This window comes from Scheffersomyces coipomensis (assembly GCF_036884675.1).
Source record: "Scheffersomyces coipomensis strain NRRL Y-17651 chromosome Unknown DFJ63scaffold_3, whole genome shotgun sequence".
Taxonomy (NCBI): domain Eukaryota; kingdom Fungi; phylum Ascomycota; class Pichiomycetes; order Serinales; family Debaryomycetaceae; genus Scheffersomyces; species Scheffersomyces coipomensis.
This window is the reverse complement of record NW_027042894.1, coordinates 1,144,355-1,165,526: the sequence shown is the minus strand read 5'-3', so window position 1 is coordinate 1,165,526 and position 21,172 is coordinate 1,144,355. Positions and strand designations below refer to the sequence as shown.

The 21,172-nt window shown below is 30.8% G+C and overlaps 10 protein-coding genes across 10 annotated transcripts; 6 read left to right on the top strand and 4 right to left on the bottom strand. All coding sequences in view use genetic code 12, as the record gives it.

Annotated features, from left to right (window-relative positions):
- Positions 1–2,221: 2,221 nt before the first annotated feature.
- Positions 2,222–4,084, bottom strand: CAT2 (carnitine O-acetyltransferase; the record flags this gene model as incomplete). Its single annotated transcript, XM_064906027.1, has 1 exon — positions 2,222–4,084. The coding sequence occupies one exon, from the start codon at positions 4,082–4,084 to the stop codon at positions 2,222–2,224; it is 1,863 nt and encodes a 620-aa protein (XP_064762716.1).
- Positions 4,085–5,720: 1,636 nt separating this feature from the next.
- Positions 5,721–7,370, top strand: HSX11 (Hsx11p; the record flags this gene model as incomplete). Its single annotated transcript, XM_064906026.1, has 1 exon — positions 5,721–7,370. One exon carries the CDS (start codon positions 5,721–5,723, stop codon positions 7,368–7,370), a length of 1,650 nt encoding a protein of 549 aa, XP_064762715.1.
- Positions 7,371–8,756: 1,386 nt separating this feature from the next.
- On the top strand, positions 8,757–13,092 carry RGA2 (Rga2p). Its single transcript, XM_064906947.1, has one exon. The coding sequence runs from the start codon at positions 9,090–9,092 to the stop codon at positions 12,984–12,986; it is 3,897 nt and encodes a 1,298-aa protein (XP_064762714.1). The 5' UTR covers positions 8,757–9,089; the 3' UTR covers positions 12,987–13,092.
- Positions 13,093–13,201: 109 nt separating this feature from the next.
- DFJ63DRAFT_286198 (uncharacterized protein) lies at positions 13,202–13,438 on the bottom strand (the record flags this gene model as incomplete). Its single annotated transcript, XM_064904955.1, has 1 exon — positions 13,202–13,438. One exon carries the CDS (start codon positions 13,436–13,438, stop codon positions 13,202–13,204), a length of 237 nt encoding a protein of 78 aa, XP_064762713.1.
- A 669-nt stretch (positions 13,439–14,107) lies between these two features.
- Positions 14,108–14,857, top strand: DFJ63DRAFT_334919 (uncharacterized protein; the record flags this gene model as incomplete). The annotated part of the gene is made up of 2 exons (XM_064908125.1): positions 14,108–14,672; positions 14,772–14,857. The coding sequence occupies 2 exons, from the start codon at positions 14,108–14,110 to the stop codon at positions 14,855–14,857; spliced, it is 651 nt and encodes a 216-aa protein (XP_064762712.1).
- A 524-nt stretch (positions 14,858–15,381) lies between these two features.
- Positions 15,382–15,720, bottom strand: CRD2 (Crd2p; the record flags this gene model as incomplete). The annotated part of the gene is made up of 2 exons (XM_064908124.1): positions 15,382–15,399; positions 15,514–15,720. 2 exons carry the CDS (start codon positions 15,718–15,720, stop codon positions 15,382–15,384), a joined length of 225 nt encoding a protein of 74 aa, XP_064762711.1.
- Positions 15,721–16,104: 384 nt separating this feature from the next.
- On the bottom strand, positions 16,105–18,191 carry ASK1 (Ask1p). The gene has a single exon (XM_064903243.1). It carries the CDS (start codon positions 17,929–17,931, stop codon positions 16,153–16,155), a length of 1,779 nt encoding a protein of 592 aa, XP_064762710.1. The 5' UTR covers positions 17,932–18,191; the 3' UTR covers positions 16,105–16,152.
- Positions 18,192–18,463: 272 nt separating this feature from the next.
- DFJ63DRAFT_286148 (uncharacterized protein) lies at positions 18,464–18,721 on the top strand (the record flags this gene model as incomplete). Its single annotated transcript, XM_064904951.1, has 1 exon — positions 18,464–18,721. The coding sequence occupies one exon, from the start codon at positions 18,464–18,466 to the stop codon at positions 18,719–18,721; it is 258 nt and encodes an 85-aa protein (XP_064762709.1).
- A 412-nt stretch (positions 18,722–19,133) lies between these two features.
- DFJ63DRAFT_312700 (uncharacterized protein) lies at positions 19,134–19,814 on the top strand (the record flags this gene model as incomplete). Its single annotated transcript, XM_064906025.1, has 1 exon — positions 19,134–19,814. One exon carries the CDS (start codon positions 19,134–19,136, stop codon positions 19,812–19,814), a length of 681 nt encoding a protein of 226 aa, XP_064762708.1.
- Positions 19,815–19,960: 146 nt separating this feature from the next.
- DFJ63DRAFT_312699 (putative lipase) lies at positions 19,961–21,148 on the top strand (the record flags this gene model as incomplete). The annotated part of the gene is made up of 1 exon (XM_064906024.1): positions 19,961–21,148. One exon carries the CDS (start codon positions 19,961–19,963, stop codon positions 21,146–21,148), a length of 1,188 nt encoding a protein of 395 aa, XP_064762707.1.
- Positions 21,149–21,172: the final 24 nt, after the last annotated feature.

Genomic DNA, 21,172 nt, shown 5'->3' with positions numbered 1-21,172 from the left:
ATCAAATCAATACAATACTAGACAAAGTAAAGATAAATAAGCTATATCTGATTCCGTCCTGCACACACACACAACTATTTTTACTCCTCCCCCAAATGTAAACAAAAACAGAGAGACGATTCTTCTCACTTTTTTTTTTTTGGATTTTGTGGATGTTGTAAAAAAACAAAAAAAAAAGGCAGCCAAAAATAGAATTTGTTGTCTGACTTACCTCACTGTATCTAGCAAAGATGACTTTAAAGGGAATTTGGTTGTCTTGGGATGAGATTGAATGAATAGGCGAATCAATCAATCCAGTAGGAAGTGTGAATGTTCCTGTTTTGTATCTAATGATGGATTGATTGTATAACTAGATGTATTGTATCAGGAACACTAGTAGTTGTAGTAGTCTATCTATTTTGACCTTGTTACTTAAGGGGTAAATTCTTACCTTTTCAAATTTGATGACCCAATTGAGAATATAATCAAATGTATTCAAATTAGGACAATATAATAATGAATCAATCAATCAAGGACTTGATTAGGTGTTTTGTCTATTTCCAAACTAAGTGCTTCTTCTGATTGATGTGATTAGGGTTGACTTACCAAAGTTGTGGTTTGGTTAGTTATTGTTGTTGTAAGAATAAAAGGAAGAAAGAAAGAAAAAGTTTTTGGTTGACTGTAAAAAAAAAGATTTCCTGTTTTGTAAATGTTTTTTACCGTTAGAAATAGACCAATTCTTTTTCTTAGAAGGAAGGAAGGATAATTTGAAGTGATAACCTTGTTCGAATCAAACTAATGACTATCGAGGGGTAAGTTAAAGCAGGTACCGATATGATATGAGTTGATACAGTATGATATGATATATGATACGATGATTAGATGTTTTGACTAGACACTACTGCAAATTGGAATAGTAAAATACAATCAGTTGACAAGTCAATTATGGTTTAAAAATAATTCTATTTTACAATAATAGTAATAATATTGATAAATAGGATAGGTTTGAATAATAAAGAACGTCTAAATTAGATCTGGTCTTAAGATCTAACTGGTTTCCATGAACTACTAGTTAATCGGTTGTAAATTGAAACAAATAGGGTATCAAAGTTTCTATTTATATCGTTTTAAACTCACTTCAACCCTAACGCGTCTTAAATGGATTACAGATTCATTTAAATTCTAATTTATATCTATATCATCATAGTTTACAGTTTTAGGCTATAGTTTCTATAACAATGGAATTTAACTCATTACAAGAGATGATTAGTAAAAGTTTAAAAGCGCGATCCTGGATATATACCATTACATCAATTATCATATATATATATATTTACTCCTCTTCCCTCATCCCCTGCTTCTTTACTTCCTCTACATCTTCTACTTCCTTGATTGGGCTTTACCATTGTTAAGACACACGTAACGTAATCTTAAGCTTACATCCTTGTTGATGAATTGAATTAGAAAACTTAATCGTCTAGACGAAGGTTGTAAAACAATCTAAATAAGTAAATAAATAAACAACAGAAAAAAAATACAACTTACTAGAGTTGGAATGAATGAATGAATGAATGAATATAAATGTAGTGGTATATTCGGTTAAACCCAATTTTTGACGATAAAATTTATGGACCTGGTTTGATTACATTTACATTGCATTCATTTCCACTTCAAGTATTAATCAATTTCCTTTATTTTCTTGTTGTGGTGTCGTGTTGTTGTTATTCGATTGTGGTGGGTTGGTTGGTTGCTTTGTAAGTTTGATTAGAAGGTAACATATGTGTCATTAGTTGCCAATTTAACCATCCATCCCATATGATTTGTAATTTTAGAATTGTATTACAACAATATGGCTATAGAGAAATTTATAGTTTTTACATTCCTTCTCTAAATTCCTTAAATCCAATCCCCACATTTTCTGGTAATCCATCTATTTCCTTCCTTCTTCCGATAGAAAGCTAGTTAAACCGAACTTTAACCTGGTTAGGTCGATGTTAAACTTTAACTATAGCAACGATTGCACTACATGTGGCAACCCTTGCCTTCATTCATAAGAAAAACAAACTTTACAATAATTATAAAATGGAAGTGAAAATATAAATAAGATTCTAATTAAAAAAAATCATTTTATAGATATTGATACGAATTATCGGTAAAACATAAAATATACTTAAAACTATTTTTTAAAACAACATAAATAAGAAGAAATAACAAAATTGGCTTTTGTCCAGCAAAAATTTGCTTATAATTTTGGTTTTGGATCTAATAAACCTTGAGATAAGATATCTTTTAATTCATTAGCTGATTCAATCAAGTATGCTTTCAAATGGTCTGATTTCAATCCATTACCCTTTTTACAAGAGATATGAATATGTAACCAATCATTATTAATCAAATAAGCCAATCCAAACCCATCATCAATAACTTGAGACCAACCCCAACTTTGGAAATATTCAGATGGAATTTGTGATGATGAGATATACCAAGTTTGAGAATAAGTGAAGATTGGATCAGTAAAGATTTCTGGAACTGATTCACCTGATTTAATCATTTGTTTTAACCCAAATAAATGACGATCAACTCCTTTACCATCAGCAGCTTCAGAAAGATAAGTAACATGTTGTTTAGCGGCTTTTTGGAAAGTTTCAACTTTTTCAGCAATGGTGGCAGTTGGTGAAGACCAAGTTTCAACGAATTTTTTAGATTCAATTGAAACAGATCTACCAGTTTCAGTTCTACCTTTTAAGAATTTTCTGGTAGCGGCTGATTCATAAGTTGGTCTAATTTTTCCAGTTAATTTATAATAAGATAATTGCATTAATAATTGAACAAAAGCATCTGGAGAAACTTTGAATTTTTTAATTAATCCTTTACCATAACCATAATGTTGGAAAATTTGTTGATCATGAGCAGCAATAGTTTGACTGAATTTTTCAATAGCAGTATTAATATTTAATCTTGAAGCTGGATTAAGATCAAAGGATAATAATTCTGGTTTATAATCAATTATAGATGGAGATTGATTAATTTCAGCAACTAAAGCATGAGAATCTTCTTCCGAGATTTGTTTTAAAATAGTATTATTTAATTGAACGGTTGGAGTAGCATCCATTCTTGAATGTTCACCAAGGAAACCAGAATTACCATTAGCACTAATAAAGAATTCTAAAGGTTTGTCAAAAAATCTATTTTGACCATCACCATGCCAACAATTTTTCGATTTTTCTTCAATAGTGATTGGATTATGATTATCTAAACAAATAACAAATGATGAAGCAAAAATAGTTTCTAATGATGCATCATTTATAGGAGATTTTTTTAAATTTTCATAAGCTGCTAACCATTCATCTCTATTTAAAGAAGTTAAAGCTCCAACACCTTCACCTTTTGGAACATTTGAATTTTTAATCGATTGTAATAAATTATAAATTTGCAGTTTTGATAATTTTTCCCCATTAGTTCCATGATGAGGAACTTTATAAAAATTATTATTATAAATAACGATAAAATATTGATGTTTAGAACCATCATAATGTTTAGTAATATCAACATTTGGAGCTGGAACTCTGGAATTATTAAACATATAATGGAAAGCATTCATACAGAATGGATTACCTTTAATAATTTCTGGAGCTAAAGTTTCAGATTGAACTTGTTCTAAGAATTCAACGGTATAATAAGTTAATAAAGTTGCTTTTAATAATTGATCTTTACCAATTTGATTATTGATATCTTTATGACTGAAGAAATAAGATACATAAGGAACAACTGGATCACGATATGACATATAAGCATAATCATCCCAAAATTCAGCTAACCAATTATCTTTTGATTGAGCAAAATCAACTAATCTTGATTGTAAAACTTGACCTTCATTATTAATGAAATTTTCAACTTTTGAAGTGGTTGATTTCAATTGTTCAGGAGATAAGTAAGGTTCAATGGATCTAAGATATTTCGAACCAGTTTCTTGTAAAGTTGGAACTGGTAATTTTGGTAATTGAGATTGATATTTAAATAAATCACCTTTAATAGTTGAAGAAGTTAAATTTTTCTTTAAGATTGGCATGATGATTGATTTGGATTGAGCTCTTAATCTGAACATATTAAGGAAAGAGATAGATATCAACTACTGACTCAATCTAATAAAAAAATAAGTTGCAAGTGTTTAAATGGAAAATTGAAAAATGAACTGATAGAGATATTTGATGATATTTATAAGTTGGGTGGTGGAAGTACAGTTTTTTAATTTGTGTGGGGCCCCAGTGAAAAAAAAAAAATTTATGACAGTGAGAATTTACCTTTTAACCGAGGAACTAATGATTGGAGCTCCGGATATCACAGTTATAATTAACGTAGATCACCACCCACGGTTAGTATGATATATATACATGTATGACTTTAGGCTTTAACTAGTTACATGTATGCCACAACGTATATGTATTATACCCATACAAATATATGTATGGTTTATATCTAAACAATGAAGGTATAAAAGAGAATAACCATTCAGACATTGGTCCACTCTTCACCTCGGACTTTTTTTTTTTGTTTAACTAAATCATATGGTTATGAAATAACTATAAAATAAAATCTTGGATATTGAATTAATATGATTCGATATAATTAGAGAAATGAGTAAAAAATATACGAACAATTGGTTAATCCTTAGATAAGTAGGAAATAGTAAAATCTCGGAGTATAAGGAGATTTTGTTGATTTGTCTTAATTTTGGTTGGGCTATTCCACCAAAATCAGACAAAAAAAAAATCAGACAAAAACTGAAAATGTGAAAATCCGGGGTAAATTGAGATTAAACAAATCAAATCAAATCAGACAAAATGAATTTTCACATTTGATAAGATAATTATTCCTTTAAGTTATCAGAATGGTATCATTGTGTACGCCAAGGAATGTGAACCAATATAAGATAACCATAACAATGGCATACATTATTCGTAATACCGTTTCTTATGTTATAACCGTGGTAGTAGTAGATTTATCCTTGGATCGATGATATATTATACACTAGATTTGCTACATATAAAGATAGATCTGACATGAATAGAGTTTGAATAGGGAGTATCTATTATAATATCAAAAGTTTGATCATATGCTTTTCAATTTAAGATTTATTATCCATGGGCTGTGATATGTTATATGTAAGTAGATAGGGTACATCTAGGATACTTGACGGCATTTAAGAAAGTCCAACAATAACTGAAACAGCTAACCTTATTCAACATATCATATCATATCATATCTGAATAAGATACTCATCAGACATAGTCTTAGTTATAGTTATAGTTAATACTCATATTCATAGCCCTGTTCATGGCACAGTTTAAGTTCTACCACTGAAGCAACATAGAAAACTGCTGCGGTAAATAAATTAAAAATTGTTTTTTCATTAACGCGTCGACGGTCAAAATTTAGTGAGAGAAATTTATTTAGTGAGATAGATAAATAGATATCACCGAGTTAAGATCTGCTGCACACCGAGAGAGAGGAAAAGAAAAAAATTATGAGGAACGAAATCTAAAAAAAATTTTGACGTACACGAGTTTATAACAATAATGTTTACAAATCACTAAAAACTTAAACCAATCATTGTTACAAAGTTTTCATCGTCATCGTCATAATAATCATCGTCATCGGTTGGAATACGTCATTAATCCATCAATCATATCATTAGTCATTCCCAACCTTAGTCATTCACTTATAGAAATTTACACATTCAGATGATAGAGTATACTCCGACATCTTCACCATCTATCATTCGATATATAGTGGCTTCCATACTATTATTATGGTATATCTTCATAGTGATTGCCGCAGCTATCGGATTCATCACCATCATCACTAAGTTTAGAACCAATCCAAATCTTGCCAAGACCTATAAATCTGCAAGTGAAGAAGTAGATGAACAAGATGATCAATATAATGATAATCAATATGAAGGAGTAACCATCATACGACCCATTAAAGGCATTGATCCTGAACTTGTATCATGTTTGGAATCATCCTTTCTTCAAAACTATCCTCATGATAAATTACAAATCTTATTTTGTGTAGATGATCCTCAGGATTTATCAATCCCATTAATATCAAAATTAATCTTAAAATATCCTCAAATTGATGGTCAAATTTTAATTAGTGAAGGGTATGATTCTCAAATTGGTCATTCTCAAGATTATTTCGGTCCAAATCCCAAAGTTAATAATTTATCAAAGGGATTTATTGCTAGTAAATTTGATATTTTATGGATTATGGATTCCAATGTTTGGGCAAGTGAAAATATTTTAAAAAATTCCATAATTTCATTAAATCATAATTTAAATAATGGAGTTAAAGTATCATCCAGTCCAAGATCAATTAAATTAGTTCATCATGTTCCATTAGCTATCAGTATTAATGGAAGTAACACTTCCGGAACTTCCGAAGATGAAGAATTTGTATTAACCCCCGTAGATTCACAAGAGACATCATCATCATCATCATCAATATCAACATCAATAAATTCTCGATTAAGTCCATCCCCATCATCCCCATCTCCTCCTCCAAGGAAACGGAAACGATTCTTAAAGAAATTCGGAGCAAAATTAGATGAAATGTTTTTATTAACTTCCCATTCTAAATTTTATATTAGTTTAAATAATTTAGCCATTGCACCTTGTGTTAATGGTAAATCTAACATTTATCGAAAATCGGATCTTGATTCATCCGTGCAAAATATGTCAGATCCAAATATCCCATATAGTCATTTCTTTGGTAATGAGAAAGTTATAAATGATAGTAAAATCCATTCATCGATGGGATTAGGTCATTCCATTCGATTTTTCTCTCGATATATTGGGGAAGATAATATGATTGGTATAGCGATATGGGAGAATTGTCTTGGAAAAACAGGATTATCAGGAGATATCGTCATTCAACCCTTAAGTGGAGCTGATAATACGATTAATGATTATATGAAACGAAGAATTAGATGGTTAAGAGTTCGGAAATATATGGTATTAATGGCAACCTTAATTGAACCCACTACTGAATCTATCATATGTGGATTATATGGTACCTTTGCTATATCAACGCTTTGGTTTAATCAATGGTTTAATGTTAAATTATTCATGTTTCATTTAATAATTTGGTGTGGATGTGATTATTATCAATATTATACCTTTATAAATAATATCAATCATCAAAAGAATTTACCTAATTGGTTAATTAACTTACCTCCCAAATCGAGAACGGTATTGAATTGGTGGTATATTTGGGTATTAAGAGAATTGTTGGCATTACCAATTTGGTTTTTGGCTATGATTGGTCATGAGATTGATTGGAGAGGTAAACCGTTTATGATTAAGAAGGATTTGACGGCAGAGGAGTTATGAACAAACGAACGAATGAACGAATCAATGAAGTTGACGAGTGAGTGAGTAAGTAAGTGAGTAACATAGAGAGAAAGAGAGAGTTGGAAGTACAACTTGATGAGATAAATGAAAAGATAAAAATGGCTTTAATAAAAAGTTAATGGATGCAAAAAAAGAATAAGGTTTAACTAGAATAAGTACAAATTGCTAATAAAAGCAATAGCATATCATAGCATAGTATATACGTATAGAATAAGTAAAAAAAGCATCAAATAGCATAGCATAGAGCATATAGATTTAATATGATACCTTCCTGCATACATTGTTATAGAAGTTTTTGAAAGGTTAATTTCCTAATTAGGTAATACGAATTAAATAGAAAATAAGAAATTCTATTTTTGGTATGTATGTCTTCGATGTAAAATGTACTGATATTTTTAATCATGTAAGAAGTGATTAGATGAAGCGAGTTTATTGTTGATTGAAGTTGGTGGATGTACAACTGTCCTTTTTTTCATTCATTTTTTGACAGGCGTTATGTAGAAAGTAAGGCAACCATATAAGTATTGATTTAAGGAGAAGAAGCATTAAGTTAGGTGATATCAATGAGGCGTACTGTTACAATGAAGTAAAGTTTGGTGAATTGATTTGATTTGACCGGTTAAAATTGATCTAATTAATAGGTTAACTAAGAAAATTTAGTGTGGAAAGTTTAGGAGATGGTTAAAGTTGTGTGAATTAGTGAGGGTAGGCAGGGGAAATTTTATTTTAGGGAGAGGGTCTCGTCAGTGGGTAAAAAATTCACACTTAAAACATTATGGTACGAGATAAATGGTATGAGATGATAATAGTTTATTTGTGTTTGAATACGATATGATATGAACAAATTGGTTTGACATTACTTTATAATGATAATTACTTAATGTCCACTTGAAAGTATTAAGAAATGGTCTAAGTAAGGTAGGGGTGTACTCCATTTAAATCGTTCGATATCAATTATAATCAGGTATAAGTTTAGTATAGATTATTTTAGTTATTATCAATTGGAATAATCCCGTAATTTGACAATGCTTATTGACAATGCTTATCCCGATGGATTGTTCATCGGCAATTGTATAAGGTAAATTGTACTATATAGTCGTAGGTAGTAGTAACTAGCTAGCTAGCTAGCTAGCTAGCTGGTTAGTGGTTTTGTTCCCACTAAATTAATAATAATAAAAAATATGCACGCAGTAAGTAAGCGCCTGAAATTTTCTATTTTGCTCGTGTCCATCCTCATAGTTAATAATAATTGATTGCCCGTTCCATTGCCCTTTTGACTTTGCCCATTAAAACTCATTTCCACAATTAGCTTTAAGTATTATTATCCTAAACTAAACTAAGTAATTTAATTTAATTTAATTTCATTGTCACTAATTTTAGCGTACGTCTTAAGTATACTTTCTTGGTTTAGGTGTCTTTGTTGATTGATAATAATAATTTTTTTTTTCTTCCTCCTCCTCCTCCTGGAATCGTTTAAATTTTATCAAACAAGCTTTGGTGTTATTTTAGACGAAACTTCATTCTTCATCCATCATCCATCATCAAGCCATACTTACATCAATCAATCAATCCATCCCGTCAGTCACTCTTTTCTTCATTCACTACTTAGCTACCGTGTTCTCATAAACCTTATCATTCACGTCCAGTCACCAAATATATCCTCTCCTCCCACATCACTCATACTACTACATATATATAATGGAAGAAGTAGCTCCTCCTATAATAGATCCAAATCAAAGGAAATCTCCCCTTGACTTACAAGCTTGTAAAAAATGTAATCAATTGATTTATGAAGGTCACGCTTATGAATTAGGTGATGATAGATGGCATATTGATTGTTTTATTTGTTCAAAATGTTCAAGTTCATTAGGATGTAATTCAAATTTCTTAGTATTAGGAAATGGGAATTTAATATGTTCAAATTGTTCTTATAATTGTAAACAATGTGGTAAAAAAATTGATGATTTAGCTATCTTAACGGGTGATCAAGCTTATTGTTCAAATTGTTTTAAATGTAGATCTTGTAAACAAAATATTGAAGATTTAAGATATGCTAGAACTTCAAAAGGATTATTTTGTATGGATTGTCATGAAAAATTAATGTTAAAAAAGAAGAAATATGATGCAAAGAAGAAATTAATAGCTCAAAAAGAACAAGAATCAAAAGAAAAGCATGAAGAGGAACTTCAACGTCAAAAAGATCTTGAACTTGATAAACAAAAACAAGAAGAAATTGTAAAATCAAATGAATTAGACGAATCAAGAAATAGTAATAATTCATCAAGAAATTCATTATTACAATCATATCTTACAACTCCATCATCAAATAATACCTTAAATAATAATACCAATCTTACTGATTCTTTATTATTACCTTCAGCTCATTTAAATACTTCAACCACAAGTTTAATTAAAGATAAATCATTACCAATTCCTCCATCAGATCGTCCTCGTTTAGAATCTCATGATTCTTATAGTTCTGCTCGGTCAGATTTAGATAATGATCATAAAGAATCAACTCATCCAAATCCTCATGATAATGATTTCTCCATCGAAGAAGTAGTTAATGATAGTGATGATGAAGATTTCCGGACTGAAAGACCATCTTTAAGAACTCCAAAAGCTTCAGTACCAATCCCATCTTTACGTAGACCTCAATCTCCAAAAATTAATGAATCTCAACATCATGATCCAAATCCAACTAATATTTATCTTGATTTAATTGATGGCCCTGAAACTCCAAAATCTTCATCTGATGTACATGATGCATTAGATATCACTCCAAAACAAGAATCTTTACCACTTCCAACTACAAATGGTGGCAGTACTACTACTAATAAAAATGTATTAATACTATCTCCTAATCAATTCAATAATAATGAATTCCATTCTGCTAATTTAAAATCACCAGTTCAATCATCATCATCTTCACAATTAACTATCCATACTAATGGATCAAATTCAAATCATACAGTAAAGAGTCAAAACCTATCAATTGGGGAGGAACCTAAATCTCGTTCTAATTGTCCATCACCTTTCGCAAAGGCTAATCGTCAAGCAAGAGTAGTGGAGACTAATGATGAAGTTCAACCTGGTATTGATGACATTACCGATGATAATGATAATGATGGAGATGATGATGACCATGAAGTTAATAACAATGAGAAGAAAACTAGAGGTATGGGAGATGGGTTTGATAATGATTATAATAATGAAAGTGATAAAACTTCGGTAATGAATACACCAAATATTATTTCAACCCCTCTGAAAAGAGTTCCAAATTCGTCTCATTCAAGTCTTATGTCTTCCCCACCTCCAAAATTACCATTACCAAGTACTCCTATCAAAAAGAGATTTAAATATGATGAAATTGAAACAACTCCAAAGGGTCTTGGTTTGGAAGGAGTTGATTATGAGAATAATATCGCTAACGAACAACGTACTTATCTTAAACAATTACAAGATAAACAACAACAACAACAACAACAAGATCAAGGATCAAAACATCCTCCTCCTCAACAACAGATTCATGATGATTATATCGTTAATAATAAAACTCCACTTCAACCTTCATCATCAACTACATCTTCAAAGAGTCAGAAAACAATTGGTAGTGCCACTCCTGCTGTTACTAATCTCGAAGAAACGGTGTCAAATGATGATGAAACCAGCTTACAACAATCATCATCATTATCATCATCTATATCAAGAATGGGAAGTATTAGAACTCCAAAATTATCAAGTTTGAAACATAAACGTTCGACATCTGGTGGTGGTGGTGGTCATAGTGCTAGTAATAGTATCAGTAAATTCTTTAAATCATCTACTTCAACTGGTTCAAAAGAAGATTTAAAAGGTCATTCTCGCCATGTTTCTGATGGATCAATTTCGAATGCTTCAGCTTTTACTACTCCTCCATTACCATCTCCCCGTGCTAATAATTATGTTAATGGAGGTTATTCTACTAATTTCCATATTAGATCAACTTCAGATACACCATTTTTAACTAGTCTTGAGCATCATGAAGAACGTCAATCTCAACCTTATCTGCATCAACGTCATGGATCTAGTGGGCTTGCTAATAATGGAAGTAGTGAATTTAATTATTATGATAATTTTGAAGTTAAGAGTTTAAAATTTGAAATTGGACAATTAAATAATCAAAAATCAAGTTTAGAAAATGACATTAAAAAGCTAGTTACTGATAAATTAAAATTAAATGATCAATTAAAATTATTACAATCAAAAGTTATAACTGAAACTCAAGGTTATGAAGCTTTAATTCAAAAGATTCGTGATTTAGAAATAGAAAAATCTTATTTAGTAGATGCTAATGAGAAATTAAAATATCAAAATCATCAACATATGGATAGAAGAAATGGCCCTACTAGTAGTGCTAATACTACTATCTCCAGTAGAAATATGAATAATGATGATGATTTTAATTCAACTTCAAGTACATTACTTAATAATTCTTATAATGATAGTAATGGTGAAGAAATTGAAACTCAAAAGGCTACAAGATTGAAATTTTGGAGACGTCCAAAAATTGGATTTACTAATACTGCCAATAATAATAGTCCTAATTTAGTATTAACGAATTCATCTCATCAACCATTATCAATCTCACCTCCACAGCCTGTCTCGTCACAATCTCAACAACCAATTCCTCAACAACAAGGTCAAACTCCAAATTTATCGCATCAATCAAATAATAATGGAACCAAGATTAGTCAAAGTTATTCCTCTCAAGCTATAAGAATCCCAAGTGGTAATGGTACAAATAATGGATATCAAGATGATGTACCTGAAAGAAAAGGAGGGAAATTTGCTAAATCAAGATCCACTAATATCATTGATTCATTCTTATCAAATAATAATCTTCATGCCAATAGTAGTAATGAAAGTTCATCAGCAGGTAGTGTGAATACGAATGGTGGAACTGGTTCTAGTGCCAATGGCTTATTTAATTCAACCATTCAAAAGAGAGCCGATTATGAACAAGTTCAAGTCCCATTGATTGTAACTAAATGTCTTGCTGAAGTTGAATTACGAGGGTTAGATATGGAAGGAATTTATCGTATTTCAGGAGCTAATTCAGCTATTACTGCTATTGAAAATGCGTTTTCAAGTTTAACCGTTCATTCTATTCAAGATGAAAAACAAATGACTAAATTAGAAGATACTATGAGTGGAGATATTCATGCTGTTACATCTGCTCTTAAACGTTATTTCCGGAAATTACCTGATCCATTGATTCCTTATGCATTATATGAAGAATTTATAAAAGTATCATCGGTGAATTCAATTGCTAATTCTGATAAACGAATTCTTGATTTAAAACTGAATGTGATTGATAAATTACCTATGGCAAATAAACATACTTTACATTTATTATGTAAACATTTAAAATTGGTTAATTCATATTCATCAGTTAATAGAATGGGATTCAAGAATTTATCAGTTATATTTGCCCCAACCATTGCTCGTGATGAAACTGGACAGAGAGAAATGATTGATATGGGTCATAGAAGTGAAACTACTGAAGTTTTATTAAGTAATTCCGAACAAGTTTTTGATAAATATTTTTCATAATTGGGGTTAGTTTCCAATTTTTTTTATATAGGTTTTCATTACGTTGTATTTAATTCAATTCTTTTTTATAAGTTTATTATAATATATTTTTATTTACATATCGGATAGTTCGTTAATGAATGTATATTTAAAGTATATGTACAAGTAGACTATGCCAAAAGTATGAATCGTAAAATAGTGAATGAAATGACGAAAGACACCATTACTCTCCCTCGTTAATGGATGTCTTTGATTTGAGTCAGCAGGTATTGTTCAAACCGTCTATGTCCAACTCTAATTAGATGTTCAATGACATTGAATTGTTTCTTTGAAATATGTTGATTCTTTTTAAATTCTTCTCGAATGAATTGACGCCAATGATCTTGAGTATCAATAGGTTTAGTCTTGATGGTTCTTATACAGTTTCGATATAGTTTTAGTACCTCTCTCTGTAACCCCGATAGACGTGCCATCTTGTTTGATATCTGTTGAGATGGGTATAAATGAGTTTAGATGAATAGTGATTTTTAATTGTGGTTTTGGTTCATGATTTTTTTGCTCTGATATTTCAGTGCAGCAATTTGTACAATTCTGTGGTTAACTATGCAACGATCGAGTTCACGTATCCAATTTACTATATACTAGGTATAGAATCATCAAATAAGTATCTGATTACCCTGTTCAACCAATCTTGAAGTCATTCAATTGCACAGATCTAAGATTCACTAAGGGTAACTCCAATTATAGGCATACCATAAATTAGTAATGAAAACTCACGTGACTAATTCTGGGGTTTCCAAAGTTTTTTCAAGTTGCTCTGGACTCGAATCCACGACGGTAAGTGTCATCATGAGTTCATATGGGGGTGATGCAAATTTTGATTTCAATTATTTTATTACATACTTTTATATATTTAGATTAGGTAGTTGTATATAATTCCCTGTTTCAAATACAATTTGTATGAACATTTTGGTTCATAAATTGAAATTAAAAGTGTGAATTTAAGTCTTATAAAAATGCTTTAATTAGCATAACAATAATTTATGATTCTTCCTTCGCGCTACCAAAAAGTATTTAAATTAACGAAATCAAGATTCAAAATCTTAATTTTCTAAACAACTCATAACAATCATATCCAAACCATGCAATTACAAGATTTACCTGTTGATATTTTAGTATCAATCCTTGAAATGCTTGATACCAAGGAATTGTTGACTTTTGCTGCTGCTGCTGCTCCATATCTGAGTCAGGTTTATTTTGCATTACAGCAAGTTCATCTCAAACCAATTGTCTTGAAAGTTGAGACTTTGACTGGTGAAAATAACCATTTAGAATCATCAAAAGACTTTGATGGCTTAACCTTAGTTCATGCTTCTTCCAATCGTTCTAATATTCCTTATGAAGAATCACTGAACCTTTTCTTTGATACATTCAAGTACTTCAAAAATCTAAAACCAAGATATATAACACTTCAATTTGAACTAAATACAGATGATGATATGAGTTGTATAAAGGATTTATTGATTAAATGTGAAGAATTATTACCATATAACTTTGAATTTCAATTATCGATTTTCAAAAATCTTAGTCAAACTAAATTCTCAAAGTATAATCTTCCATATCAAGAATTAAAAAAGTTTAATTGGTCAAGAGTTACTATTGATACAAATTACTTTGAGAAAGAAGAATCAAAAATTATCCAAATTGGTGACTGTTATTATCTTTTGTCAAGCTAAAATGAAAGTAAAGTTATTTCCATTTCTTGGTTAAAACAATGTAAAGATCTAAGTTATCTTCATATTGGAGAGCAATTAAACATTCAAGAAGATAGTTTAAATGATTTCTATTTTCCAAAGTTAGGACAAGTTAAATTCGATGCTGCTGATACATAATCATGTCAAAAATGGAGTAATTTTCTACCTAATCTTAATGAACTGTTAAGTTTAAGACATTTTCATGATATGTATATTTATTCTAGGTTGCCAAATTTAAAAAATATATCATTGGATGGTTTAGATTCAAATTGTGTTATTATTTTACAACCAGGAACATTGAATCCGGACTGGCAGATATTATTCATATTATGTAATTGCTTATTATGGAAGAGTTAGGAATTACTTATCCTAATAGACCTAGTAATTTTCAGTTTCAGAAATTGTATGGTTATAATAATTCCCATCTAATCAAGTCCTGCATAGTATACATTTACATCTTTACTATGGGACATCCTAAATAGGAAACAGCCAAAAGAAATAATTCAGCCGCCTCCATTGCATAAGCAATCGGCCCATCACAACAATTGTTATGATTCAAAGGGTTCTACTTTATGAACAGATGTAAGTTTAAGTATTTTTGATTTATATTAATTAAATTAGATAGAACAGATGTATATATATAAATAAACAGATACCTGATATTAATCAGTATATCGATGCTAGTAACAAAATTTTGTTTAAAAAACCAACCCCAAAATATTCCGTAATTTTAAAGTTATAATGATAAAATTGTATTAATGGGAATGCATTTATTTCAAGTTGGTGAAGTCAACTTCACTATCTCTAGAACCATCGCAAACAGCATCAACACCACAAGTACAAGCGTCTTTGTTTCTTTTACCACAAGCACAAGCAGATTCAGCTTCTGGAATAGCATTTTCAATAGCAGCCTTATCACAAACACATTTTAAAGCAGGTTGAGCACCACATGAACAGGTGGATTTCTTAGCACATACACATTCAGCAGCAGTACAAGTCATTATTAGGTAAGTTAGTTATTAGTTGAAAAGGGTGGAGATATAGTTCTTCTTTTAAAAGGTTATAGAAATAATAAAGAATAGATATATAATTAAAGGTATTTGAATCATTTTTATATCTTTATGCTGTGGTTATATACAGTCCGGGTCATGACATCCTGTATACGAATTCTGGCCAATCAAATCGCGTTTCATTGTCATCATTCATATAAAAAGAAACTTTAATATTTTGTGACAGTTACATTTTACTAATTAAGTAATATAAAATTAATAAACATATATCAAATCATTGTTTATAGTGACCTGACAAGAAAAAAAGAGGTTGCAAATTACAGTTTATTAATATTTATTAATGAGCTGTTTTAGGGAAATTATATCAAAATTATTGATTTTGTATTATTATTATTACTATACTGTTATTTCTTATCTATTCATTTAATCCTTCCCATTTATATTTCTCCATCTCTGTTGTAATGGTCCTAAATCCCCCGTGTTTTCAGTATTATCTAATTGGGTAGTTGAATCATCTAATGTAGATGTAACCTCTTTAAATAAATCATGAACCTCGGTGGATGTAGTTGCAGTAGCTGGTGCTTCATGTGCTGCTGCTGCTGCTGCTGCTGCTGGGGATGTTGCAGATCGATTAGCAATTCTCGAAATCACATCGTCAAAGACTTGAGAAAGAGATCGGGATTGAGATTGATGGGAATGATTGGTATTATCTCGAGATTGATTGGTTTCCTTTTGCGTTAAGGAATGATATATAGTTGAACCAGCAGATTTATTAGAAACATTATCTAAAAATACATTATCATCATCATCTCCTACATCTAATAATCTTGATCTTTTATGTGCACTATTTTCAACCGATTCATCAAATCTCTTTCTTGAATCTACAGGTTCTAATTCTGGAATCGGTATATTATCAAGTAAACCTGGATTCCTATCACTCGAAGTATCTGTAGTAGTAGTTAAAGCAATATTTTGTAATTCTGGTGGTTGAATGTCACTATCTTCTTCATCTCCAGTTCCAAATCTTAATTGTAATGGAGTATTAGCACGATCACCAGCTCTTGCACTACTCCCTCCTCCACTTAATCGTTCAGCAAACTTTGGAGTTGTAGGGAATCTCTGAACTGTATTTTCTCTTGATTTTTGAGGTGAAGCAGATTGTCGTTTTCTCTTTTCAGGGGAAAACACGGATTCAACCAATATAGGTGAAAATCGAGCTGCATCGATAGGTTCTTGACTTTTACTAGTACTTCGATGCGACGATGAGGATGATGATGGATAATTACCAAGTTCAGATTGTAATACAGGAGGTTCAGGTAAGGTTGGTGATGATAATAATTCTTGAATCATTGATGAACGTTTATTATTTTGATGTTCAAGATCTGTCTTTGCTGGAGTTGACCAACTCTTTTTAGGTGATATTGAAACTCTATGATATGAATCAAGGGATTGTCTTATAGTTTGGACTTTACCTGGTGATGATCTCTTCTTTATAGGTGAATTTGATGAATCAATAGCAGTTAAACTAGGAGGGTTTTGTATACCTAAACTATCATTTGAATCATATCTCTTAGCCAATTTATTATATTCAGGAAGTAAGGATGATGGACGTTTATGTAATTGAGGTGTGGATGATGATTGGATTTGTCTTTGTTGTTGAAGGAGCTGTTGTTGTTGTTGTTGCTGTACTTTCGATTGTTCAGTTGACCAAGTTGGAGTTTCTTCTTCAATATGTATTGGTTTCAGAATTGGTTTAAGGAATTGACCTCCACCAGTCTCTATATCTTTATTATTTTCATTATGGTCGATTTCAACTTCACTATCTTCTTCATCATTATCATCATCATTAAATAAATTATTTCTTGCATTAGTAATTGTATTCAATTCAGTATTTAAATTAATAGGATCTTCATAACTATTTAATTCGACATTAGCAGATTGTTCAAAGAAGAATTTCCAGAATCCTGCATTATCCCATACTTTTTTACTTTCCACTGAATAATCCTTAATGATAGGTATTAATCGATCATTGATGATAGCATTCCCTCTTGATATATTCTTATCGATTTCTTGTAATACTAAAGTAGTTTCTTGTTCCAATCGTTCTAATTCTTCACGAGCAGCCGCAGTATCTTCTCCAAAACTGGCCTTTATCGTTGATTTTCTCCTTGATGATGACGGAGCAATAGAATACCTCTTCATATCTGATGGTAAGTCCTGTGATTGGAAGTGATGTTATATGTATTAGGCACCACTGTGGTTAGTTGTTTTGATTTTGTTTACATTTAATTTTCATTCCGCGACACGCAAAAATTAATTTTTATCTGATTGCAACAAATGGTAGTTTTAACTATGAAGAATAGGTAATACTTAGAGAAATTTCCTAGTGATTATTGATTAACTTGTAATTTGATTAGATAAGTATATTCAATGTCATCCAATGGAGACATTCAGAAAGTGTTAAGTGATTTGATCTTAAATATAACGAGTAATGACAAATTATCATATTCTCCCATAGTTAATTCTAGTTTGTGGCAATGATGAACAAAAGTTTAAAAAAGAAGAAAATTGAGATTTTCAAAAGTTGTATTCATCAACTGAATTCAACTATTGCCATTGCAAATTACATTTCATTATTCCTAATTACAAAAGTAATAGCTCCAGAAAACCTCATAGAACGAGACTCAAACATTCTCGTTGATATATACATAATAGAAAAGGGATGGGAAATATAATGTCAGTTTCATTTGCCCCAGAGTGTACCGATGCCAAAACTAAATACGATGATTGTTTTAATAAATGGTATACTGAAAAGTTCTTAAAGGGGAAGTCACTTGAGAATGAATGTACTGAGTTTTGGGATAGTTATATTACTTGTGTTAATTCAGCTTTAGCTAAACAAAGTGTTAATCCAATGTTGGAAAAGGCAAGAGAAGATCAACCTTTTACCAGTGAAGAAATTAGAGCCAGTGCTGGAACTCTGAAAAAGTAAGATGAATGATTGAGTTAAGGCATATTTCCTTTTGATTCCAGTATTAATATATTATAGATGACACCAGTAGTCATGTCTTTTTATGTATATCCTGTAAATAGTTAAAAATAATATACAATAATGTTCATGAAATAAAGCCGTGTGGTTCGTAATTACAACGAAGAAGTCTTGCAAATCCAATGTGTGGTGATCAATACCCCTCTGATCGATCAATATCCGAAGCCAATTATCATGACCTTTGGTTAATTACCTCCCATCACTTCTTTCACCATCACTGCCTTCTTCTTGCCATAAAGAGTCCATTTCCTGCACATAATCATAGATAAAATAAATTGAAAATAAATTGTGAAAATGATTTAGGAAACTACAACAGGATTAATAACATCAACCAGATAAACACACAAATTTGATCATGCTTGTGGAAGAGGTTCCGAAGTCAACTAATGCAAAGAGTTCGACCATCTACTTTACGTCATCCATAAATTTATCCGCTCGTCTGAGCCATTTTAGAAATGGTGGAGATGATGAAGAGGCAACTGCAAATAAAAAGGGTAGAGCTAAAGTGAATTATAATGTTAATCAATTAATGAATGCTCAAACTCAACTGAATGGAAGTCAACCTACAGACGGACCATTGAAATCTGCCCAGCAAATCCAATTAGAAAGAATCGTATCGAAAAGATTGAATGATCTCAACAAAGAATCAAATTCATTCGAGATACCAAAGAATTTTAGTTATAATCCTATAAATTCAACTGCTGATCATAATAAAAAATCAAGATTGGGAAATACTCCTTCTACGAAAAAGATATTATCAGCCCGTCGTAATCTTAATCTGTATTTTGAAGAGGAAAGAAATTTAATGTCCATAAACACGGTCTTAAGTTTGAATTATCAATTTGTGGATTTCTCAGAGGTGGAAACTATAAGACATAAAATGAGAAAAACGGAAAGAAATAGAACTTTTAGACCAAGGGTAAGGCTCTGTTGTATATGTGGAACCAATTCAAATTACAGTAGATGTCATCTTTGTGGTTTATTTTATTGCAGTGTTAGATGTAATAAATATCATCAAGAACTGAGATGTAAATAAATTATTATACTTGCTTTAAAATTTTTTTGAATTGGTAAGCCACCAATACTGTTTTAAACATAATAAAAGTTTATGATTTGAGTATAAGTATGCCAAATAATCCAATGAGAAAATGAAATCCTACTTTCTTTTCATAAATCACCGTCATGAGATTCCAAATAGTGTTAACCCTATTGGTTGGTTTGTGTATGGCACCAACATATGCTGCTCCTGTTAGTGATATCAATGGCGTAACTGATTTGGCTGCAAGAAATAATGACGCACCAGCAGATTATAAGATGTTGTATGAACTTGGTCGTTTAGCTTCCTTATCATACTGTATAAAACATGAATTAACTACCGGAGTACTTGGAGATGAAGCTACCAAATGTCCTTTAAAGATGTGTGATGATCCAACGTATAAACATATTGAGATTTTAAATACTTTTAATTTCAATGAAATGGGTGGAGTTGGTTCAGGTTTATTCGCTATTGATCATATTAATAAACGTTTGATTGCATCATTTAGAGGGACTTCCAGTGCAACTGATTGGTTTGGTGATTTGGATGCTGTGCCTGTCAAGTATAAAGCATTATCAGATTTAGGTAAATTGTCAGTTCCAGCTGTTTTGAATGCTGCATGTCCTAAATGTCATGTTCATCGAGGATTTTATAACTTTGTGAGAAGAAATAGTGTGAGTGTCATTGAAAATGTTATTAATCATATTAATAATTATCCCGATTATAAGTTAATTGTAGTTGGACATTCATTAGGTGGAGCTTTAGCTACTTTGACTGGGTTGGAATTTCAATTATTAGGTTATAATCCATTAGTTGTGACTTATGGTTGTCCTAAACTTGGTAATAATTATTTTGTTGATTTTATGAATGGTATTTTTGATTCTCGTGGTGTTGCTGATAAAATCTTTAGTGAACAAAGGTTTGATTCAGGTTTGATTAGAGTGGTTCATGTTGGTGATCCAGTTGTTTCATTACCACCAGGAAGATTTTTCAAACATGCTGGTTTTCAGTATTTTATTTCAAAGAAGGATTTACCTCATTTACCTAAGGATCTTGTAAGAGTGGGTATAACTACTAAACGTAGCATTGAAGAATTAGATTCTGAAGATGAAGATGATGATATGAACCACGTTATACCGTTTTTCCCAGCTGAAGCTTATACTGATGATGATCCAGAAAATAAAACTACAATTACAAAAAATTCCATCAGTTTAGGTAAAAACTGGCAATATTATTTTGGTAAGGGTGAACATGCTCAATACTTCTATAGAATATCAGGTTGTAAAGAATTCATTATGCAATCGAGACGTTTCTTTAATTATATATTTGCTTAATTTACTTGTGTACTATATATAATC